Source organism: Solanum dulcamara, chromosome 6 (genome assembly GCF_947179165.1).
Source record: "Solanum dulcamara chromosome 6, daSolDulc1.2, whole genome shotgun sequence".
Lineage (NCBI taxonomy): Eukaryota > Viridiplantae > Streptophyta > Magnoliopsida > Solanales > Solanaceae > Solanum > Solanum dulcamara.
The window spans coordinates 23,289,339-23,304,197 of NC_077242.1; the positions used below are offsets into that span (position 1 = coordinate 23,289,339).

At 37.8% G+C, this 14,859-nt stretch overlaps 2 protein-coding genes across 2 annotated transcripts in view; one reads left to right on the plus strand and one right to left on the minus strand.

The window, feature by feature from the left end:
* The first annotated feature begins 2,128 nt into the window (after positions 1–2,128).
* LOC129892784 (uncharacterized) lies at positions 2,129–2,638 on the plus strand. The gene has a single exon (XM_055968334.1). It carries the CDS (start codon positions 2,129–2,131, stop codon positions 2,636–2,638), a length of 510 nt encoding a protein of 169 aa, XP_055824309.1.
* Positions 2,639–12,145: 9,507 nt separating this feature from the next.
* Positions 12,146–14,859, minus strand: part of LOC129893307 (uncharacterized) — a 33,886-nt gene continuing 31,172 nt past the window's right edge. Inside the window, exon 8 of the mRNA XM_055968819.1 lies at positions 12,146–12,329. Coding sequence (XP_055824794.1) covers positions 12,210–12,329 — 120 coding nt within the window. The 3' untranslated portion in view covers positions 12,146–12,209. The remainder of the gene's footprint in view (positions 12,330–14,859) is intronic.

Consider the following 14,859-nt stretch of genomic DNA (forward strand, 5'->3'; position numbering starts at 1 on the left):
ATCGAAGAGAGTGAAGTTCAAGGGGCAGCTATCAAGATGTTTGACAAGAGAACAGAAGAGGTCTCTATTAAGCTTTCACCATCTAAAGGAGACATGCAGACGAATATTGATAGAGAGCAACCATTTTTTGCTACATTCCATGTGAGCGTCGAAAAAGGGGGACAATCCCTGCTAGAGGAATGTACTCAACAAGTTCACCCTCTAAGGAAAAATTGAGTCGCACAACTTTCCAAGATTTGAAAGAGAAAATGATTGTCCCATTTGCACAAGTCCTGTTTATCAGTTTTGAGTCTTCTAAGGACGATACCCAAGTTGGTAAGATAAAAGGGAAATTTTGATCAAAAGGCCTTCACACTACTTGAAAAATCAGGTTATGACTTCTCAAATCCAATAGGACTGGGAGAGCTCCAACATGAAGTCACTGGTGAAAAGATACATGTGCTTATGAAGTCTCAAATGATATTGAGAAAGCAAGGGTATTATGTCGCCACTCCTAGGTTTGGGTTAGGATTCAACTTGCCGGAGTCTCTTCGAAATTCATACAAGAAGCAAAAGGAATCAGCTTCATCCCACCATACATCGATAGAAAAAAACTAAGGAGTCTGAGGATGGTAAAACACCACGACGAAATTCTTTTGAATGCGTAGGAAGATTGACACCCTATGTCTCTGTATTTGAAAGATTGGGCCTCAAAGATGAAAGTAACTCCTCTAAAAAAGTGGGAGGAGATACCACCAGCTCAAAAACCTTCGTATTTCGTCGCTTAGGAAAAAAAATCATTATCAGGAAAGAGCTTGTTGGAGCATGAAGAGCAAGATCTTTTTGAAATAATCGATGACAAAGAGATCCATAGTGTCTTCCCATCACGTATGAAGAGAAAGGTTGCATAATCAATTACTATAGATGGTTCATTGAAGGTAAAAAGAAGCACCATTGTTGTCACCAATCAGTTTTGTGGAGAAACAAAGAAGGAGCGGGATGAAGCCATCACAACCTTCTAAGGAAGTCAGAGGGAAGATTCAAACTTGGAACAAGAATCCTATCACATAACAGCGGAAGAAGATGTGTTTTGACTTATACACCCATTGGGAAGATGTGATTAGCATTGTTTTATGCAATAAAAAAGCAAAGGCATTATTTTGAGGCATACACCATCAAGCTAATTTCCCGAGCTAATCCCGTGAAGTTTGTAATGACTCGACCAATTCTCTCAAGACGTCTAGCAAGATGGTTTATATTGTTTAATCAATATGAGATCATATACACACCTCAAAAGGCTGTGAAGGTGAAAGCACCTACCAATTTCCTTGCTGATCACCCTCTTCCAGGAGAATGGGAAACTTCAAATGAATTTCCTGATGAAGATGCATTATTTATTAAAGAATTATCGCCATGGATGATATTATTTGATGGATTTGCACGATGAGATGTTGTAGGGGAAGGAGTTATGTTGTTATCCCCAGAAAGACTAATCTTTCCATTTTCATTTGTTCTAGGTGAAACATGTTCCAACAACGCCATAGAGTAGCAAGCTTTGATTATGTTGAAATGGCATCAGATATGAAGATTCCGCAATTGGATATCTACAATGGAAGTTGCAAGGTAAAGAAGGAAGATCTTTTGCCATATCACCAATATGTGACATTCTTTCTTAATAGATTTGATCAAGTATTCTTAAACAATGTCTTTAGAGAAGAAAATCGCATGGCGGATTCTTTGGCTAACTTGGCTACAACAATGGCACTCGGAGAAAATAAGACAACAAAGGTGCATGTATGTTATCGATGGGTTATTTCTGTTTGTCTTGATCTTTAAATCAATGAAAGCCACCATACATCCATTCGAGTGGTTGAAGAATTGAAGAAAACTATTAATTGAGTCTCTCGAACATAGAAGGCTTCCTGAGGATCTTCGAAAAAGAGCAGACATTAAGAGAAGGGCACCACGATTTATATTTTACCAGGGAACATTGTTTCGTCATTCTCATGAGGGGCTATTCTTGCGGTGTCTTAACAAAGAAGAAGCTCAACAAACAATGGAGTAAGTGCATTCTGGCATATGCGGAGCATACCAATCAGGACCTAAACTTCATTTTCGCATCAAGAGGATGGGCTAATATTGGCCAACAATGGTGATGGACTGTCTAGACCATGTCAAAAGGTGTCAAGCATGTCAATTCCATGCTAATTACATCCATCAATATCTAGAGACCCTCTATCCAACTATAGCCTCATGGCCTTTCGACGTGTGGGGACTTGATGTTGTTAGACCTCTTCTAAAGTCGTCAAAAGGGCAAATGTATATCTTGGCTGCTATTGATAATTTCTCACGATGGGCTGAAGTCATTCCATTAAAAGAAGTGAAGAAGGAAAATGTTGTTAATTTTATCAAGTCAAGCATAATTTTTAGATATGGCATACCAAGATGCATAGTTACTAATAATGGAACACCTTTCAATAATAAGCTCATGAGGAGTTTGCGCGATAAGTTCCGTTTTAAGCAACATAAATCTTCAATGTGTAATGCACCTACCAATGGTCTTACTAAAGCTTTTAACAAGACACTTGGTAACCTGTTGAAGAAAGTAGTTGCGAAGAATAAAAGGGACTGGCACGAGAGGACTGGTGAAGCTTTGTGATCATATCGTACAACCTTTAGAACTTCTACTCAAGCGACTCCGTATATTCATTGGTGTATGGCGTAGAAGCAGTCCTTCCATTGGAGAAGCAAATTCCATCATTGTGAATAGCAATCCAAGAGGGACTTACAACTGAAAATAATGCACAACTTCATCTAGCAGAGTTGGAGGCATTAGACGAGAACAGATTGGAAGCACAACAAAAGTTGGAGTGTTATCAAGATCTACAAGCTAGAGCTTTCAACAAGAAGGTGAGACCGCAGTCATTTCAACTAGGAGACTTGGTCTTAGCAGTTCGAAGACCCATAATCCTCAACAGACACATAGGTGACAAGTTTACATCAAAATGGGATGTGTCATATGTTGTGAGAGATGCATATTCAAGTGGCGGCTTATAAAATTGTCGGCCAAGACAGTGTAAGAGTTAGTCCAATCAACGGCAAGTTTCTAAAGAAATACAATCCACATCTTCTTGAACTACGATATAGCCCGATCCTCTTCACCGAGGTACGTAGATGCTTGGAGTAGTTACTCTAAGCTCAGTCACATGAGTAAAAAGAACAAAAAGCTTGTGGCATTGCTTGATCATCACAATAGCTCGTTGAAGTGACATAGATAACACGTGAATTAGATATTCCTTCGCCAAATGTGCCATAGAAGCCAAAGAGAAGAATCAAGCAAAGGGCAAAGTTTGAGCTAACTTCAAATGCATATTTTTTTTAAACCATAAAGGTTTTATCCATTATTTTTTACATGTATTGAAATCTTGGGGTTCTCTTCGCAACGAAAAAAAATGGTTCGTGATTCGGAAACTCCTAAGCCGAGTTATGAATTTTCTACCACAGCCGCTCAAAGTTGCGAAACTGACCCGAAATTTTGGAATTAATCCAAGCTGACTTCAAATACTTATCTGTACAAGTCCATGAACGTTTTGACCAAGATTTTTGTATATGTTGTAGTTCTTGAAGTCCTCTTCGCAAAAAAAGAAGCAGCTCGTGATTCAGAAACTCCTACATCGAGTTGTGAATTTCCCACTACGGCAGTTCAAAGTTACGAAGCAAACATGTCACACTTGGAAATCAACATCAAATGTTAATTTGAAAGAAATTTTGATTTGAAAGCTTGATATACAACAGGCTGTCGAATTCCATTGTTGCTGGATAAGTGACTTACAATTCAGCTTGTGTTTTGGCTTGTGGTAGAGTGAAAATTTTGTTTAATTCATTGAAGCTTCAAGGAATTACTCAAAATTAGGGTCATCTTTACCCACAACGTCAAACTGGGATATCCGTCTGATCAAAGCTTTACTTGTGTGTATTGAAATGGCGTACTTGCAAAGATCGTGACTTGAACACTACAAGCTCAAGAGACACACTTTTGTTTTGACAAGGGTGCACAAAGCTGTGAAGTCGACATTCCCGGCATGTACTCAACTTTTAAAAAAAAATTATTTTCGTCAATTTGGAATGAATTTTGCTGCAATTTCTACACATATCGTTCTTGGTGCTATCTTCGCAAGGAAATAAGAAGCTCATAGTTTCAACACTCCTATGCCGAGTTGTAGATTTCACACCTTAGACACGCAAACCTGGAATAAAAAGAGTATATAAGAAAAGAAGAGCTGAGCGATGCGGAACCTGAGCCGACGTTGAATACATATCTGTACAAATACGGAGATCCTTTCGCCGTAATTTTTATGTGGATTGTATTTCTTGGCATCCTCTTTCCAATGGAATAGGATTCTCATGCTTTTGGTGCTCCTACTCCGAGTTATTGATTTTCTACCATAAATGCTCAAAGCTGAAAAAGTTTAGCTAGACAGAATTTGAGCTAAGTTTGAAAATATATTTGTAATAACCTGGAGATCTTTTGGTCATGATTTTTATGTATTTGTATTTCTGTGATTTATGATTCCAATGGAACAATAATCGTGTAATTTCTATTCTCCTACATCGAGTTATTGATTTTCTACCACAGATGCTAAAAACTGAAAAGTTGCGCGTGACAGAAATCGAGCTAACTTTGGAAGAATATCTGTACTAATTCGGAGATATTTTGGCCATGAATTTTATATATGTTGTATTTAAGTGAGTTATCCTTCCAATTCAACAAGAATCGTGTCATTTCGATGCTTCTACACCAAGTTATTGAATTTCTACCACCGATGCTAAAAGCTGAAAAGTTACGCGAGGCAGAATTCAAGCTATCTTTGAAAATATATTTGTGCTAATCCGGAGATCTTTTGACCATGATTTTTATGAATATTGTATTTATGTGAGTTATTCTTCCAATGGTACAAGAAACTCGTCATTTCGATACTCCTACATTGAGTTATTGATTTTCTACCACGGCCGCTCAAAACTGAAAAGTTGAGCAAGGCGGAATTCAAGATAAATTTGAAAAAAACATTTGTACTGATCTGGAGCTCTTTCGGTCGTGATTTGCATATATGTGAGCCATCTTTCCAGTGAAACAAGACACTCATTATTTAAATGCGCCTACCACGAGTTATTGAATTCCTAACATAGGAACTCAAAGCTCAAGGGGTGGGAAAAGTTGACTGGCATAAAGAAGCAGTAACGAGTTGCATAACAAGCATTGAAACGGAAAGTAAAAGAAGGCATTTGAGAAGAAAAAACGTAACTTTTATTTATCCAAGGAGGATTTTCACTGCATCATGATAACGTTTGAAAATAAAAACACCAAATGAAAAAGAGGAAAAGAAGAAAACATTCATAGGCAGAAATAAAATTATGGAAAAAACTTAAAGTCAAGGATATGTTGGCGACTTGTCTCAACGTTCTCCTTTAACTTAGCTAGTTCTCCTATTTCCCTTTCAGACAATGGGCTGATTTTCTCAATGGCATGAATCTCGTCCCCAATGGTCATGATACTCGCTTGGCTTTCGGATAATTTCCTTTGGTAATTCTCGACAAGTGTTGTGGTTTTCTTCTTCTTAATAGTCCAGGCCTCTAGCTCGTTTTCGGTTCTTGCAAGGATTATTTGGAGCTCTCCGAGGTGCTTGTCCACATTTATCTTTTCCTCAGTTGCAATATGAAGGCATTGTTGCACAGTAGAGAGTAGCTCTTGATAAGAATCTGTTGTCATTTTCTGAGATGTACACAACCTCACAACATCATAATCCCCATGTTTCTTAAAAAAGTCTTCAAGCAGAACCTCCAAGGGAGAAAGGTCGATGATGTTAACTTCTCGAATTCCTTTAAGAATCAAGCAACACTCGTCCTCTTTGAGGCTTTCTGAGGATTCAACAGAGAATTGTGTAATAAACTCACATAAGGTACGCCACATTCTGGAAATATAAGATAATTTGAAGCTTGAAATAGTCTCTTGTGGTTCAAAATTTGAGGCAATCCAGTTCAAAGGGTGGACCAAGTCCTTCGAAATGTTTGAACATCCAATCCGATGTGTTCCAACCTCCAGATTATTAATTGAGACGTGTTGGGAAGTTCCAACCCTTTCAGAAAAAGGAACCGTTAACTTTCTCGATGGACTCTCATTTTTAACTTGACCCTTGACTTCAGCAAGTGGGAGGTGAGGACTCTTAGCCACATTAGCGGGGTTCAAGATTGTGATACAATCTTCAAATACATCTACATCACTAGAGATATCCCCAAGACCCAACTAAAAAAAAATTTTAAAAATGGGTTTAATATGGAATAAAGAAGTTTAGTGAAATATTAAAGAAATATTGTTTACCTGATGTGCCAATTCAATCAAGCGTATTATAGAACCAGCAGCGCCATCTTCAAAGATCGCAGTATCACTACTAATAGATATAGATAATTCTCCAATGAAGGTAGAGACCGTGTTGGTGGACGGACGCCAATTCTCGCTAAAGGCCTGGAGAACATTTTCCTTATGGTCATATGTGAACATTGAAGCAAAGATAGCGTCATAAGTGTTGATGGAGTCCAAAGTCTCCTTGCAACGGGAAGCACATCTTCTACCCAATCCCAATAGCCAGACGTATATCGAACCTCACCAAACCCGGAAGGAGGAACATGCCAACTGCAAAGACTCTCATCACAGCAAGGAGGGATGGCAACAACAACATTTTGATGAGTGGAAGACTTAAAGAGGAGAACTTTTTCGGTTGTGAATTTACCTGAGAAGTTGTCCATGAAATCCTTAGTTTCTATTGTTGACCATTCTGGGAGATGCAGAGAAGTATCCATCAGCTTTCTAACAGGTGGGAAGGCGCCAATCACCGAAAGATGAACGTTTAAGGTGAGAACTTTGGCACGCGAATTTTGCTTACTGTCCACGATCTCCAGACAAGGGTATGGCACCTCTTGGTCACTAAAATCCATTTTCATTGCTGGAAATCAAGATTGCACAACTTTGTTCTGGAAAAAAAAAGAGTTACTTTGGTGAAAACACAACTGGAGAAATCGAAAGAAGAAAACAAATCTGAAACTGAGTTCAATATTAAAAATCAAAACTGTAGCAATCCAGGAGGAATTTGGCTACGAATTTTGTCTATGTTATAGCTTCATGTTTTTAGTTTCGAAAAAATCAAATGGCTTCCGATTTTGATTTTTCTACAATGAGATATGAATTTTATACTACAGCCGCACAAACCTGGACCATAAAAAACGGTCAGCTGCTAAACAAACTTTAAAAAGAAAAACTGTAGTAATTTCGGAAGAATTTGGCTGTGAACCTTTGCTACATTATAGTTCCATGTTTCTAGTTTCGAAAAAATCAAACGGCTTGCGATTTAAATTTTTCTACAATGAGATATGGATTTTATACTACATCCGTGCAAATCTTGACCATAAAAATGGCCAGCTAATGAGATATGAATTTTATACTACAGCCGTACAATGAGATATGAATTTTACATTACAGACGCATAGATCGGGCCATCAAAAACGGGTTACTGCTAAGCAAACTTAAATGTTACCTGAGAAAGTACAAAGGGTACTGTCGCTTTAAGTTTCTGAGATACGATGGAGTCTACGTCTCATGATTTGATAAAATCAAGCAGCGTCACAGCTTAATAGTTAAACACACTCAGGCAACTTGTCTTTGCAGCTTCTGGAAAAAAAAAAACTGATGAAAAATTCTGTGTGCATTGAAGAAGATTATATAGAGATTCTTGTGAATGATTTTCAATTCTTGCACAAGGAATGTTTAGGTAAAATTTGAAGAAGAAAATCTGATTTGAGTTGATTGATTCACCACCCATTTTTGAAATCACACAAATATGGAAGGATGAACCAACAACATAAGGAAAGAAGAACACCTTAATTTAGATCATGTAAAGTGTTTATGTGAGCTCTAAATTTGGTTATGAATTAAGGTGAATCTTTGAGAAGGTTTTCTTTCATCATAATTGAATAAAATCTCTGGTAAGCTATTATTTCCAAGCATCTGGTTCATAAGTTGAAAAAAAAACTACCATATTGAAGGAGATTTCTTTGTAGAGATTCAGATCCTTGGACAACAAAGGGAAGTTAATCTTCTTTGGTTCAAAACTTCAGATCAATTATTTGATTTTATTTTTCAAATCTTTTGACGTGCCTCAATGATGCTCCAGCGTGAAGTGGACTCAAGCAAAGATGAAGTTCATATTTTTCATGTTTACCTAAGAAAAAGGCCTCAAGGTTACATCCGAATTGAAAATAAATTAAATCAAAAATAATATTAGAAGTTATCTGTTGCTTTGATGAAATATTTTCTCAAGTGAAAATGTATGGGAATTGTTTTACTTATAGACAACTCTCTAGTAGCGGCCTAATGACAATGTGACGACAAGAAACAAGTACTTTTGAAGTCTCAAAAATGAAAGCACATTCACGAATACTTCAGGTCTCGTCGTCAAGTTCGGCAAGCATACACATTGACAAATTTTAAAAAAATGAAAACACATTCATGAATTCTTCAATTCTCGTTGTCAAGTTTCAACAAGTCTACACATTGACAAGTCTCGAAGCAAGGAGCATTTGTAGACTTATAAATTTTATTGGGTTAAATTCATATAAAATATTAAATTTGATTCATGTTCATTTGGGTTGACTAATTAATTTGGACTTTACAAATTAATTAGTCCATTTTTAATAAATTCAAACCCAAGGAACATTACACCTTGAAGCCCAAACTTATGTCACATGTCACCATGACTAGGCGTCCAAGACCAACAAGATGATGTCATGTGTCCAAATGAGGTGGTAGTCCCAAACAAATGCAAGAACCAAGTGTCAAAATGACACCTTGTGGCCAATCATAAACAACCTTGTCCATCCCTTGCAACTATAAATAGGGGATAGACATGACATTCAAGGGGGCATTATGCAAACACTTCAATAAGTATTGGAGAAAGCTACAACATCTACTACATAGTTCTTCTAAGGAGCGATCAATGGAGTTCTTTCCGAAGATCAACCTGAAACGACGAAGCACTAATCAACAATCCCGGCGATTGGAATACGCCTCTAGGAGATCCAAATCATCCAACAATTCAAGAAGTACGTTACTGAAGGTCCTCGAATGTTGGAGAAGTTTAAAAGAGAAGAATCAAGAGAGTAATGGAATTGTACTCACAAATTCATCAATAAAAATTTACCCTTTTCTTTTATTTATTTTTTATTGCAGTTAATTTTCGGCACTTTGAAAATTTGTTGTGAACAATCCCAAAAGAGGACTTTTATTAAATCCAGAAATGAGTTTGTGTCCTTTATCCTGACAAGATACTAGACGACTATGGCAATGACAATAGTTCGTTGTATCATCATGTAGCTCATAAGTGATTAAGTGATGGTTGTCGATTAGAGAAACTTCCCAAGAGAAAAGTATTATATATTTATATACTGAGTTGAATTTACTTATTCATATCTTTTAAAGCATTTTTTTACACATATTGCATTTTTTATTGAGTTGAGTTATTTTCAGAGTTGAGTCCTTTGAGTTGAGTTGAGTTAAGTATCTTTGAAAAAGTTTCTTTTCAGCTATTTTACATATCTTACTGACGTCATTCGATGTTGCATTGATTCATGATCTAGATTCAGGTATTCACGATCGCAGACGCTTTAGTAAGACTTCTATCTATCAACAGTTGGTGAGACCTCCTCACTTCTGGAGGGCTCTAGTTTAGTCAGATCAGTGTATCTACTTTGAGTTATGGTTAGTTAAGTAGTCAGGTAACCATGAGTTTTATCTCGCCACCTATCACGGTTTAGTAGGGACTTCATGGACAAAGTTAGTGAGTCAGTTTAACCTATTCATTCAGATGATTTAAGCATTATTTGTTATTTATATTAAGAGCTATTTTTCAATTTTTGAGTAAAGTATGATTGAGATGTTTTGAGCTATGCATAAATGTTTTAAAGGTTCACTTATTAAAGCTTATGTATGTATGTTGAGTCTTCATTTTAGTAGTAAGCCAGGCCAAGAGTTCGATTGGAACTAGCAATGATTTTCGAGTGTCGACCACGTCCCAGGTATAGGCTCAGGGCGTGACACACTTCTAGGATCTACCTTGGATCGTGACAATCCTCTTCTACTTTGACTTGACCTTGCTTCTTACAGGGGCTAAACTTTCGACGGGGTGCATTTTACCCTCCCCTTTCTTCCTAGCTTGCCTGGTGACCTCCTGACCAAATTTTGTGCTTCCTACGAGATTTTTTCATTTTTAGCTTCATACTTAGCCAAATTTGAACCCTTTCATCGACAAAGCATAAAATATCATTCATAAGCTCAAAAACATGTAATTAAGTGAAAATAAAGAGTATCAACCTATAAATTACTGAAAATAATGCTCAAATGTGAATGAAATATAACTAAAAAGAGAGTAAATTCACCCAACATTACCACCCCACACTTGAACCTTTCATCATCATCGAATAAAAAGGTTAACAATAACTCTATCGACAATATTGTAAATCAATTTTGTGAATTGAAGCAATTTAATAAATTTTCGTATTCTATAGCATGCATTATGGTTGTTGCATCTTATTTTTGAAACCAAGAATTATATTAATGAATATTTATCCTTCTTCAATTCGAAAAATATTAAGAAATAAATATATTTTCTATTTTATTTGAGAAAAATCATCATTATCTAAATGAAAATTAATGATGATTATTGTGTTTTTATATATATGAAAATTAATGATGGGCTAAAATATTTTTATTATAAAAAGAACGTGGTGTTTTAAAAAAACAATATGTTTATTAGAAAAAAGATATCTTTAACCCAAAAATAGCAGTATAAGCCATTTTAGACCAAATTATTAACACACATCTTTGTTCAATTTCATATAGCTTTATAGTATTTTTTTACCCTTTTCTGATAGGAAAACCTACATATAGCCTGAACACGCATACACTTCCATAGGATTTGATGTTAGGCTTTTTGTTGTGCATGTTGTTTTTCAAATTACTTGGTAAGTACTATAAAAAAACTTCATTAGCACAACCATATGTGACATCGGAAGCCCATCAAAGTATAAAAGCTAAGATTTTTCAGCAAATGAATTACTATTCAAAGAATGCATAATCGTATGAATATTAAGGCCCTCGTGTCGGTGCTTATTTCATTGAAATTACCTCTAATTGCTCACCAAATCATAATCTTGTTGAATTCCCCTTCATCCGAGACTTACCTTGTAGAGACGGACATGATTTATGATACAAAAAATGAGAAAAAAGAAATGGACATAAGAAGAAACTAAAGTTAGCAGTGAAGTGAGCTGTTAAACGGCTGGAGATGGAAAAGCTACTTAGGCAAATATACTTCGAGAATTTGAAAGAACATAAGTTGAACTCTGAGAGAACATTAAGGCCACTAGAGTCGGGAAGGGTAACTTGATCCTTACTCCATAGTTCAAGCCACGAACATGAGGTTACCCTGAAACGTACTAAATTACAAATATGCTACATTCATGCTAAAATACGTTCAATACTTCTTATACATGTTTAGTTTTGCTAATCCAATTTCCACAAAAAACAATAGGGAAAGCATAGAAAGATGTCTTAACATACAACACACACCTTTATATATAGCTAAAAAGTTTAGTCTACGACTCACTGTCGCGTAAAAACATACCACTGAAAATAAGTAGCTTCTATTTTATTGCAGGATATTCATGCTTTTCAAAGCAAAATAGCTACTGAACTGTGTAAAGATAAAGATATCTGAGATTTCAAAAAAAAAACTTCTGAGTACTGCTTCATGTTACCATCTCTTTCTGCAGTGTCGGGCCCATCTATATCAAAGAGCAGCTAAAATGGAAAATTAGAGGACTTTGAACTAACTGAATCCCTCCAAACATAATTCAAAACAAAACTACCAACGTCAATTAGTGAGAATGATAATTCAATGTTTCGGATTCAGAAGAAACCTCACTCAAGCTGACTAATAATGGTGAGTTTTCTGAGTCTACCTTCAAGCCACTAAAGGTTGTTTGCAGCTGCAAAGACCGACACATTTGCCGATGCTCCGGAAGGCATTAAACCAGGAAGGCATTAAACCAAGATGCTGCTTCTCTGTAACTCAAAAATATGCAGTTAAGGGATAACATGATGTTTGATGTTTATTTACCAAAATTCAAGATAAGACGACTCCTATTCTTGTCAGATCTTCCACATTTACATTCAACTTCAAGCCCATATTTGACAAGGCACTGAGCATGGTACGAATATCATGTTCTAGTGTTGCAGCCAACTCCTGGAAATGTAACCATCGAAGACAATATTCATATGCACCATTACAGTGACCCTATATCTATCTATATTGTATATATATTATTGTAAAAGTGAGAACCTCAAAAAAAATTGAAAGATCTAAAAAGCCTTCTAAATAATCAAAAAACCTTACGAGTCCTAAATTAACCTAAAGCCCAAGCCAACGCTCCATACTACTTAATTAACAGTGACAATACATCATATTCCGCACAGTCTGTTGGGTTCCGTTGGGCTTTTTTTTTTTTTTTTTTTTTTCGGGAATAGACCCTACACGAGGCTCCCACCTCTCGTGCGCGGCCAGGGGTTAAGCCGCTCACCCCCAAGCTGTATTATACATAAAACAGAAAAAAATACAAGGAGGGGGCATAGACCTAACCTCTAATCCTATGGTGGTTCATAAGCCGGCCATCCTACTAAGGTCAGCCAACTCATTCCCGATACATGCACACGAAAAGAAAACCTAGAAACTATGCACCTAAAGGAGAGGACTCCTCTCGACACAAAGAAACTAGGAAAGCATAAATAAGGGGGGGACACTGTAATTGGGTGCTCAATTCAAGGGTGCAAGATGAAATAGTAAATCATGGAGGCTTTTTAATCCGTTTGGTCTTCCTCCGTCTGAAGCTGGGCAGGCAGACTCTATCTAGCATGTAGTATCCTCGAGTACCAGGAGGTAGCTGCTGGAGGGTGGTGTAGTGGCCTGGAGTGGTAAGAATGTGACTGTGCTTGGAGAGAGCATCCGCAGTGAAGTTTGCCTCCCTGTATACATGCCTACAAGAAAAGAAAGCAAATAATTTGGAAATAACAACAAGGTCATGAGTTACCTGGTGAAGGCTCCACGGAGGTTTCGTTTGATGATTGATCCATTTAGTGAGCAACTCCGAGTCAACTTCTAGGATAACGTGCTGAAAGCCCTTTTGAATGCACCATTTAAGCCCATAAACTGCCGTCTCTAGTTCGGCTTGATTGTTGGTTCCCTCCCCTAACGGTATGGCATAGGCGAAGATGAATTTACCCATGTGATCTCTTAAGATTCCACCCCCCCAGTTGGCCCCGGATTACCCAACGCACTGCCGTCAGTGTTCAGCTTGACGAAACCTAGTTGTGGCTTAATCCACGAGACTTGGGTGATCTTCATCTCATGAGTACACTTATCTATACAGGAGATGGTGTGGATCCAGTTCGAGGGCCAATGGATATAGGGGTACGCGACTCTAAGGAGATTTGAGATGTCCTTGAAAATTGCAAATTTCACTCTCGCCAAACTAGAACTCTTCCCCCCGTATTTGCTCGCGCACCTATTCTTCCACAAATTCCAACATATAAATATTGGGGTGGAGTGAAGGATAAGTTTGTGAGCTTCTGTGCGGTACTTGCGAAGCCACCAACTCATAACAAGAGGTTTGAGGGGTGTGGCTTCATGCCTTATGCCTAGGGAATCTGAGAAGTAGCGCCAAATATTCCTAGCGAATTGGCCAGTGCTGAAAATGTGCTCTATGGTATCCGGACCTGGAATATGGCAGCAACAACATGGAGTGGAATCATAGCCGAATGCAGTTAGCTTTTCCTCCGTTGGCAGCTTGCCTCTAAAAGCCCTCCACAACAAAAAAGAGCATTTAAAGGGGATGTTTTTGTGCCAAGTGTAATAGTCGGAAAATGTCTTGGTCCGGTGTTCCCTGACAACCTGCCATGCCGAGGAACATGTGAAGTTCCCATTGGTGTTAGGCTTCCAAATGGCCTGATCGGGTGTGTTTCCTTGCATCTGAATTGTGGAAGAAGTAATGAGAGGGACGAGTTGCACTAGTGCCAACTGATTTAGCATATCGATGTTCCATTGCCCATTTATAAGAAAATCAGCCACCCTCGCGTTGCTTGCGTTTCCCAATTCCTGCCTATAGTTGGTTAAGGGGCCGATACCTAGCCAATCGTCCCACCAAAAATAACACGAACTCGAGTGAAGCCTCCATTGAATGTGAGGTTCAGCAATGTGTTTGTTGTGCATCATGTGTTTCCATACAAGCGACTGGCCAGAATGGAATTTTTTTCTGATGGGGTTGGCTCTCTGACAGTATTTGGCTCTAAGGAACTCACCCCACAACGTTGGTTTAGCTCTAAAGATCCACCATTGCTTGAGCTGGAGAGATTTACACACATCTGTAGTTCTCCTCAACCCAATACCTCCTTCGTCATATGGATAACAAAGTTTTTTCCATGAAGCCCAATGGTATTTTTTCTTGTTATCCTTCCACCCCCAGAAAAAATCAGCGGTGACTCTCTCAATCTGTTTGAGAGTAGTACGGGAGGAGTAATGGCCGAAAGAAGGTGAATGGGGAGCGACTGAAGTACGTATTTCACGAGTGTAGCTCTACCGCCGTAGCTGAGGATTTTGGAATGCCACCCTCTAATTCTGTTGACAACCTTAGAGACCATGTTCGTGTAGTACATGACTCTTTGCCTGCCAATGTACAGAGGACATCCTAAGTAGGTGATGGGACTATGCTTCTGAGTGAAAC